At 44.3% G+C, this 10,475-nt stretch overlaps 1 protein-coding gene across 1 annotated transcript in view; it reads right to left on the bottom strand.

Moving 5' to 3' along the window:
- Positions 1-1,195: 1,195 nt before the first annotated feature.
- Positions 1,196-10,475, bottom strand: part of LOC111977564 (serine/threonine-protein kinase SBK1-like) — a 20,127-nt gene continuing 10,847 nt past the window's right edge. Inside the window, exons 2-5 of the mRNA XM_024007041.2 lie at positions 4,941-5,209; positions 4,563-4,765; positions 4,000-4,191; positions 1,196-3,804 (exon numbers count right to left, since the gene is read on the bottom strand). Coding sequence (XP_023862809.1) covers positions 3,094-3,804; positions 4,000-4,191; positions 4,563-4,765; positions 4,941-5,112 — 1,278 coding nt within the window. The 5' untranslated portion in view covers positions 5,113-5,209 and the 3' untranslated portion in view covers positions 1,196-3,093. The remainder of the gene's footprint in view (positions 3,805-3,999; positions 4,192-4,562; positions 4,766-4,940; positions 5,210-10,475) is intronic.

Raw genomic sequence — 10,475 nt, 5'->3', positions numbered from 1 at the left:
CTAATGGAATAATTAATTACTGCATATACAGACTGCACTAATTTACATACTGCCGATTACAGATGCATTACATACTGTAGATACAGATGCATTACATCACGTAGATACATAATCATACTATTATTCAAACTGTAGATACAGACGCAGATCATACGTAATACTAGATGCATTACATACTGTAACAGATACAGATTTACATTACATACTGTAGATACAGATGCATTACATACGTAGATACAGATGCATTACACTTACTATCAGTATATTACAGTGATTACATACGAGATACAACATTACATACTGTAGATACAGAATTACATTACTCATACCCTAGAATAACAGATAGCATTACATACTGCCCATACCCGATCAGTAGCTCTGATCCTAAATCTGATTGGTGAGATGGAAAGCGCAGCATCGACAGCCTACAAACACAACACATTGAACCAAAACTACCGTTACTATAGCTCAGTCTGTGTTCTACCCTAAGACACTCCGAGAATCACAACGATATTGACTTTCGATATAGCGCAAGAAAAATTTGCTTAAAGCAAAATTCCACATCACAACAATCTTGACGTAACTTTTGTAAAGCCAGTTCAAATTTACCATGAAGATATGTTTTAGTTAACTGTCATGCAATTTAAAAAAATAATCTAATCTTCACTTATTATTTCTGCTTTAATTTAAATTTGAAATAATAATCAAAACTCCAAACAAACACCATTCGTCCCAAACTATCTATTTAGGCAGGCGAAGGATCCCCATAATAAGAGACAGCCTAAGACTTGTCTGTTAAACACAACTCAACCACAATCAAATAAATCAATTGACCTAACTGGACCTATTGGCTCAAACAATAAATATTTTATTCTGCCATGAGGAGTAGAATACGGGGGGGTCTCGTATACAGGCCAGCTTTTCACCTAGAAACACGTCCCGCATCCGTGCTGACTGTCCCTTCGTCCTGTTGGATGGAAACGCAGCATCGACAGCCTACAAACACAACACATTGAACCAAAACTAGCCGTTACTATAGCTCAGTCTGGTTTCTAGCCCTAAGACATCCCGAGAGGTCACAACGATATTGACTTCGGGATATAGCGCAAGAAATTGTGCTAAAGCAAAATTCCACATCACAACAATCTTGACGTAACTTTTTGTAAAGCCAGTTCAAATTTACCATGAAGATATGTTTTAGTTACTTGTCATGCAATTTAAAAAAAATAATCTAATCTTCACTGTATTTTTCTGCTTGAATTTAAAATTTGAAATAATAATCAAAACTCCAAACAATACACCATTCGTCAACATTTAGAAATGTAAAACAAAACAACAATCAAATAAATGGACTAAAATATGTCAAAAATATATTTTTCTGCCATGAAGTAGATACGTGTCTGTTAAGGCAGCGTTTCCCAAACTCGATCCTGGYGTGCGAGGGCAAAAGCCAAAATGTGCACCAGAGGGGGGGGCTCCAGGACCCAGTTTTGGAAACCTTGTGTTCAGGTGTCGGTGATAAAAGTGTTGGACATCATTAACAGCGATCTGTCTGTTTCCAGACGGGAGGCTCTGGAACATCTTGGCTTGCTGTCAACGGCAGAATAAAGTTCTCTGTAGCATGTATCTAAATGAATGCCTTGGTCTTCTCAATCTGGTGGCTTTGAATGATCCGATATTAATGTGTAGCACATCATCGGACTAAATCTAAATGATAAACTGAAGAGATAAATACTACTATTAAACTCAGTGATTTTACCAGAGCCAGCTGTTGCAGCAGTATTKGTTTTCCTGTTCAAAAAGTGTTGCAGGAGACCAAGTAGAAATTTGGCACTAGAGCACGTGTCAAACTCATTCCACGGATGGCCGAGTGTCTGCGGGTTTTCGCACCACCCTTGTACTTGATTGATGAATTAAGGTCACTAATTAGTAYGGAACTCTCARCTGGTTGTCTAGGACTTAATTGAAAGGGGAAAAAAACAAAACCTGCAGACACTCGGCTTTCCYTGGAATGAGTTTGACACCGCTGCACTAGAGCGTCCAGAAACCTTTACTGAAATTAGTCAAACAGAAAACACCTAAAAGCTCATTTTCAAAATCAATAGAAAAAATGTCATCTGTATATTTAGCATTTAAAGAAATAAAGTAACTCCAAAGACAAATAAAAATCCACCTAATCGTATTTCTGATCCATACACATGAAACATACAGTGATATACCGTACACGCTTACACACACACACACACCTACACACGTACTGTACACACACACACACACACCTACACACGTACTGTACACACATACACACTTTGTACCAGAGTTCACATTGCATTACAGTAAACATAAAACTGCTGTTCATTTTGATGATATTATTTCATTGAGGCGGCAATTCTATCAGCGTCAACCAAAAGAACATCCCTCTCCATCTCTTTTTGCCATAAATGGTTCCTGCACATCTCTTCTGTAGTCTTTTTTCTCTCGATTCAAGCCCTCGGTTTCAGTCTTTTTTTAGGGGGAAATATATTGCTTTAAGAAATACCTTTTGGTCTTCATGTGAATACCAGCATTTCATATCACAATGTGTTTTTCAACCTCTCCATGTCTTGTCTGTCTGTCTGTTGGTTGGTTGGTTGGTTGGCTGATCGTTCAGTATGTAGTTCATTGAGTCTTTGCAGTCTCTATAAAGATTCGTTGTGTCTGTAGTATGACTGATCTCTGACTGGATCATTTTAGACCCCAACGGGAATCATCSGTAATGTCTTGAGTTGATCCCTTTTCACTTTGCAAAATGTTCATTCATTCATTCGTTAAAAGGTCCTTCCTTTTGACCCCGTTTTGGAGTCTGCTGAGGGGAGGACGGCTCATAATAATGTCTGGAATGGAGTGAATGGAACGGTATGAAAAACATGGTTTTCATGGGTTTGATGCCGTTCCATTCACTCCATTCCAGACATTATTGTGAGCCGTCCTCCCCTCAGCAGACTCCACTGATTTGAATGTATGGATATGTGTGTGTATATGAGTATAGGTGTCTGTGTGCACGTCTGTGTACTGTACACAGTATCTCAGTCCTTCACAGGCCCGTCACACATCTCAGACACAGATCTCTATAGGCGTAGCCACCAGTATGCGTCCGGGGGGCTGGTTGCTGTTGCTGTCTCTGGGCATGCGGTCATAGCTGTTAGTCGAGGGCACAGAGCTGGTGGTAGAAACAGACACAAAATGGTGTCCTCCACCTGACTCCGTCATCCCTGCCTTTGTCCCCCCAGTGCCCCTCTCCACAGACACCGGAGGAGAGAGAGGAGACAGAGTCTGCTGCTTCATCCTCTCCACCAGCATCTCCTCATCCTCTTCTCCAGACGAGGACGATGTACTGCTCCCATCTCCCTCCACCCTCACCCCTCCTCCTCCTCCTCTCTCCCTCTCTCTCTCTCCGCCCCCTCCTCCGTTCCCGTTGCTGTCTCCATCKAGCATCCAGCTGTGGCTGAAGTAGCCAAACACCTCTTTAACAGAGCAGCGCCGGTCCTGCTCCACCGAGAGGAGCCTGCGGAACATGCGGAGGGCCTGCTCGGTGAAGCGGCGCCACTGCGAGGGCACGGTGCCCGTGCGGCGTCTCTGCCAGCGAGTGAACTCCTGGTAGAAGGAGTCGGAGGGCAGGGCCTTCTCCCAGGGGAAGTTACCGGTCAGCATGCAGAAGAGGAGGACGCCAAAGGCCCACACATCCGTGCTGTAGTCCACGCAGAAGCCCTCATGGCGAGAKGTGTCGCACAGCTCCGGAGCCGTGTAGGGGATGGTACCGCTGACCTGGAAGAAATAATATGTGTCTATTGATGAGGAAGATTTCATTCTTCATTTAAGTTGGTTCCCATGAGGTCTGGTCTCTATTTATGACATACTTGGTAGGTTCTGCATCTCAAACGACAGCCTATTTATCATACAGTTCACTACCTTTTGTCTTTTTAAATAAAGTTCCTTGTGATTTGACCTCTAGCCACTCACCCGTTTGACTGGTGAGCCAGCGCGGCGCGTCATGCCGAAGTCGGACAGTTTGACCTTGCGGCACTCYCGGTCAAAGATGAGGATGTTCTCAGGCTTGACGTCACGGTGCACCAACTTCTTACAGTGAAGGTAGTCCAGGGCGATGGCAACCTGGTGCACACAGCGCTTAGCAACCGTCTCRGGGAGACCCACCTGGATGGTGAGGGGCGGAGATTATGAAACAATATAAACCTAAAAGACGTCTGTAATGACAACCACTATAAACGTGCTACGAAGTATTCTTCACTGGAAACTTACAAGCAATGTGACATAAGCAATGTGACATAAGCTATTATAAACTGTCATTGCACATCATTTAGAGACCATAATAGTTCAAATAACCCTACGAAGCCATTAGAACAGAACATCCCTGTATCTCTCTCTGTCTCTCTGTGTGTGTGTGTGTGTGTGTGTGTGTGTGTGTGTGTGTGTGTGTGGTGGTGTGTGTGTGTGTGTGTGTGTGGTGTGTGTGTGTGTTGTGTGTGTGTGGTGTGTGTGGTGTGTGTGTGTGTGTGTGTGTGTACCTGTGGAGGGATGATGTCGAAGAGGTCCCCGGACAGGGCATACTCCTGGGCGAACACGTAGTAGTCGTCAGTCTCGAAGGCGATCCCAAACATGTTAATGATAAAGGGACAGGGAGAAAGGTAGAGAGAGATGCTGTACTCCCTCAGGAACGACTTCAGCTTGGTCGTCTTCTTCCTCAGGAACTTCAGGGCCATCTTGGTGCCTGAGGGGGAAAACAACATGGGAGAGATGAATAATTAGAATGGTTGATCATGCTACGTACATGTAATCCTGCAGAGAATCCTGCAGAGCTGGAGCAGTGAATGATCCTGTTAAATGTGTGTATCCTCAAGATCAAGTCTAGTGTGTGTGTGTGTGTGTGTGTGTGTCCTCCACACCTCTGATCTTATGTATGACCAGGTCCACCTTGCCGTAAGTGCCCTTGCCAAGCTCCCTGATGACCTCGTAGTACTTGTTGACCTCTAACCTCTCCAGGTTCTGTGCTGCGATCAGCTGCAGCTCCTCCAGAATGTCCATGTTGCCACGGGAACCCAGCGGAGAKGAACTCATACTGGGGACCGGGTTAGGGGACGGACAAGAACAGGGGGACAGGTTTAGGGGACGGACTCACGGGCAGGACAAGAGCGGTGGCTAACGGCTTGTGTCACTGGAGAGAAGGAGAAATAGAAACAGGCAAACATTTTGTTAGTGGAAATGAAAACATACAGACATTTAACAGTCAATACTAAAACATCTGAACTCTTCTTTGTGTCTCTTTTTGTNGCCTATCTCCAACCTACTGCAGTGTGATTATTCTCACAGAGGAAATTGTTATTTTCAAAACTGCAGCGTTTTACAATCCAGACGCAGAACACTCTGACCTATTCCTTTGACTATAGATTCACACACACACACACACACACACACACATTGCACAACTCTGAATGCCATAAAAGAAGCAGGCTTTATGTTGCCTCTGATCAACAACACTTTGGAACATTCCAGCACTGATTGACACTTATACTACAGTACATTCAGAAGGTATTCAGACCCCTTGACTTTTCCCACATTGAGTTGCATTACAGCTTTATTCTAAAATGGATTCAATTCATGTTTTTCTTCATCGATCTACACACAATACCCCATAATGACAAAGTGAAAATAGGTTTTTAGAAATTCTATAAAAAATAAATATAAAAAACATTGTTTACATAAGTATTCAGACTCCTTTGCTATGAGACTTGAAATTGAGCTCAGGTGCATCCTGTTTCCATTGATCATCCTTGATGTTTCTATAACCATTATTCCTCCTCCACCAAACTTTACATTGGCACTATGGAAGAACGTGACTGGCTTGCAAAGAGCCCTGACCTCAACCCCATCGAACACCTTTGGGATGAATTGGAACACAGACTGCGAGCCAGGCCTAATCGCCCAACATCAGTGCCCGACCTCACTAATGCTCAGGGCTGAATGGAAGCAAGTCCCTGCAACAATGTTCCAACATGTAGTGGAAAGCCTTCCCAGAAGAGTGGAGGCTGTTATAGCAGCAAAGGGGGGGACCAACTCCATATTAATGCCCAGGATTTAGGAATGAGATGTTGGACGAGCAAGTGTCCACATACTTTTGGTCATATAGTGTATCTTAATTTATTCTTCTGGTTTGTATTGATTTACTCTACTGCAATAAGAACACAGTGTTATAATACTATAATACTATCTCAGTGTCCCTCCCTGTTCCTATAATAATAAAATACTATCTCAGTGTCCCTCCCGGTTCCTATAATACTATCTCAGTGTCCCTCCCTGTTCCTATAATACTATCTCTTCCCCATCAATACATTAGATCACCAAAATAAAAAATAAATCTGAATATTATTCAAGTAGACGGAGCAATATCTATGTCCTGAGACCACTTGCTATAATAAAGACCCTGTACGCAAGGTAAGCGAAAAGTGTGTGTGTCACCAGCAGGTGATGAACATGTTGACTGTTTAAGTGATGACTACCTCCTCTCCTCTCACACACACACACACACACACACCACACACACACACACAACACACCACACCACACACACACCACACACCACACACCACACACACACACACACACACCACACACAACACACACAACACACACACAAACCCACACACACAGAGAGATCTGAGCTGAGCTCTGCAGGAACTGTACAGTGAGAAGGCCATTAGTAACTGTCAGAGATCAGAAGAGCTTACTAAGGCACCACGGGAGCCAGCGCTGCACAACCATGTGTGTGCGTGTGTGTGGTGTGTGTGTGTGTGTGTGTGGTGTGTGGTGTGTGTGGTGTGTGTGTGTGTGGTGTGGGGGGGGGGGGGGGGGGTAGAATAGGACTCTCATCATCTAAAATATCACAATAGTGTCATCTCTCTGGCACAAGGTCAATCACTACGTCAGTCTCCATCAGAATCGCTATGTCTCGCACTCTCTCTCTCTCTCATCCCTTCTGTCTCTGTTCTGTCTCGTCTGTTCTCTCTCTCTCCTCTCTCTCTCTCTCTCCCTCTGTCTCTCTCTCTCTCTGTATTTGTCTCTCTCTCTCGTCTCTGTCCTCTCTGTCTCTTCTCTTCTCTGTTTTCACTCTCCTCTGTCTTACACACACAGACACACAGACACATCTCTTTACTACTCTGGAGGAGATTTCTCCAACAGTACTCTCACCTTAGCACTGTGTTGAGCTAGGACAATTATTTACAGGTACATGTTGTGGGTATCGTGTGTGTGTGTGGGGGGGTGGGGGGTATCTGTGTGGTGTGTGTGTGTTTATCTCTGCCCTGTTGTACTTGTATGGCAGCAGCAGCATCAGCCTCATAGCTGGATGAGTCATCAGGCCAAGCCCAGCTGATCAAAGGGGCTTATGACGGCACACACACACACACACACACACACACACACACACACACACACCCACACACACACACAGAGACACACACATAGAGATCGCGTGATGAGTCACAATATAGGTCAGACAGACACCATGTTGACGAGAACACAGCGTGCCTTTACTTTCGTATTCAACACCAGCCAGGGTCTCCAGCTTAAGTAAAGTTTCTCCTGTCTCTAACTAGAGGAGCTGTGTCCCTCTGTCTCTAACAGAGGGAGCTGTTGTCCCTCTGTCTCTCTAACTAGAGGGAGCTGTGTCCCTCTGTCTCTAACTAGAGGGAGCTGTGTCCTCTGTCTGTCTCTAACTAGAGGGAGCTGTGTCCCTCTGTCTGTCTCTAACTGAGGGAGCGTGTCCCTCGTCTGTCTTAACTAGAGGGACTGTGTCCCTCTGTCTGTCTCTAACTAGAGGGAGCTGTGTCCCTCTGTCTGTCCTAACTAGAGGGAGCTGTGTCCCTCTGTCTGTCTCTAACTAGAGGAGCTGTGTCCCTCTGCTCTCTAACAGAGGGAGCTGTGTCCTCTGTCTGTCTCTAACTAGAGGGAGCTGTGTCCCTCTGTCTGTCTCTAACTAGAGGGAGCTGTTGTCCCTCTGTCTGTCTCTAACTAGAGGGAGCTGTGTCCCTCTGTCTGTCTCTAACTAGAGGTAGCTGTGTCCTCTGTCTGTCTCTAACTAAGGGAGCTGTGTCCCTCTGTCTGTCTCTAACTAGAGGAGCTGTGTCCCTCTGTCTGTCTCTAACTAAGGAGCTGTGTCCCTCTGTCTCTAACTAGAAATGGTGGAAACAACCACTGCTTGGCTGCTGAAGCTCTCACACACTTGTGGTCAAAGTAGGTGGTGGAAAACAATGGTTTTAGTTTTAGTTTTAGTCTCTCTCTCCCTCTCTCTTCTCTCTCTCTCTCTCTCTTCTCTCTCTCTCCTCTCTCCTCCCTCTTCTCTCTCTCTCTCTCTCTCTCTCTCTCTCTCTCTCTCTCTCTCTCCCCCCCCCCCCCGTCCCTCCCTCCCTCCCTCCAGCTGTGTTGTTGCTGAAAAGCTGCCAGCCTCCTAGGCAGGCAAGGATCAGGAGAGAGAGAGAAATAGCGAGAGAGAAGAAGGTTGTCTACTACAGACTGCCTGTCTCTCTCCAGTCTTTTGATACATATTTAATCTTCAATTCTGATGGATTTAATTTATTACGGTTGTCCCTTATCAATCCAATAAAAGACATTTAGTTTCTAACAGCTGCTTACGTAACACTCCAGAGAGTGGCTTAACTACATAGTGCTTAACTACATCAGCAGCAACAGAGCAGAGCAGTACTCTTGTTGAGGTTGTTATAACCTTGGACGAATAACATTGTGTTTCTTGTGTGCTTGCCTCAGCTAACTGAGACATGTCAGGTTTGGCTTGGCTGTTGCATAACAGCAATCTGGGAATTGGCAGAGTGRCGTCTGGGTTCGAGAGTAGGAAAGAGAGAGATTGAAGAGGAAGGGGGGGGGAGGCAAAGCCCCTTTGGTGCAGTGGACATACAAAATAGACTGTTGTTGTTATCATGGCATTGCCYTAGAAACCAAAACTGCCAGTAATAATTTTAATGATGCCACAGACAGATGGGCTAATGCCAGACTTCCTGCCTCATACAACACTTCCTGGGTGCTCAGCCAATCACCAGCRAAAGCTGTCAAGTGCCACCCAGAGCTGTCAAGCATCCAGACACTGAAATTGATGAAATTGCTTCTTCCAATTATTGATAAACATGTACCTGTTAAAAAACGGACTGTTACAACTGTTAAGGCTCCATAGATTGATGAGGAATTGAAAAAATTGTATTGACAACTTAGATGGAAAGCTACTGAGGATGGTAGCTGACTCTATAGCCACTCCTATCTGTCATATCTTTCATCTGAGCCTGGAGGAAAGTCTTTGTCCTCAGGCCTGGAGGGAAGCCAAAGTCATTCTGCTACCCAAGAGTGGTAAAGCGGACTTTACTGGTTCTAACAGCAGACGTGCTTCTGATTCAAACCACACAGCATATTCCCCAGTGTTAAATTAACACCGAAAGTGTGGACCCGTATAGACACTGAACAGTGTTAAATTAACACCGAAAGTGTGGACCCGTATAGACACTGAACAGTGTTGAATTAACACCGAAAGTGTGGACCCGTATAGACACTGAACAGTGTTGAATTAACACACTGTTTAGCATAATGCTTTATTTTGCATATTTCCCAGAATGCCTTGCTTTTTAACACTGGGGAATATGCTGTGTGGTTTGAATCAGAAGCACGTCTGTATCCTTGCTTTTATCCTGAAGGTAGCAATTACTGATATGTATGTGATTGGATAGGTTAAAGAAAGGTTTCCACCAATCTCTCAAATCTAACATCATRAAGGACATCAGGAGGACATAGGTCTTTCCTTGCAGCAATGGACCACACGACTGGACTAGAGTTACCACCCATGACTGAATTTGTTAGTGACAGAGACATGGTTGTTTCATTCATCCAATTTCGGTCCTYTGGATTTCACCAAGTGACATCTGAATATGTTATCATACAAATGTTATTATTTAAAGGTCATGAACAGCCAAAATCAAATCAGGGTTTCCATTGGAAATTGAGATGCAGTATGTGGATAACCAAGATTCAAAAGTATGAAAAGAACTGTTGCTTCTACATTGATAAGTTATCATAAAGTTACTGCGTCTTTCCACCATGTCAAACACTTGGGGATTCATATTAAGTGACCAAGGTGACATCACCTTAATTCATTTAATACACCAATGGCTAACCATGATATTCTCTTAACTAATTTAAATAGCCGTACCCCTTTGCTAACCAACATCAGAGGAGGCTGTTTGTAGAGGATCGGCGTGGTTATATACTTAGCTACTCTACTGTGCCAAAATTTGACTTAGTTTCAGCAAGATATATTAAAAAGTTTAACCTATTTCATCTAGGGCAAAATACTTATATGTGTCCCCTGTCAATCTGTGTTGGTGTTAGCTAATTCACTGCGCTAAGCTAGGCTCTTCATCTGCTGC

This window comes from Salvelinus sp. IW2-2015, linkage group LG18 (assembly GCF_002910315.2).
Source record: "Salvelinus sp. IW2-2015 linkage group LG18, ASM291031v2, whole genome shotgun sequence".
Lineage (NCBI taxonomy): Eukaryota > Metazoa > Chordata > Actinopteri > Salmoniformes > Salmonidae > Salvelinus > Salvelinus sp. IW2-2015.
The sequence above is the reverse complement of the archived record's forward strand: the minus strand, read 5'-3'. Positions and strand labels throughout refer to the sequence as shown.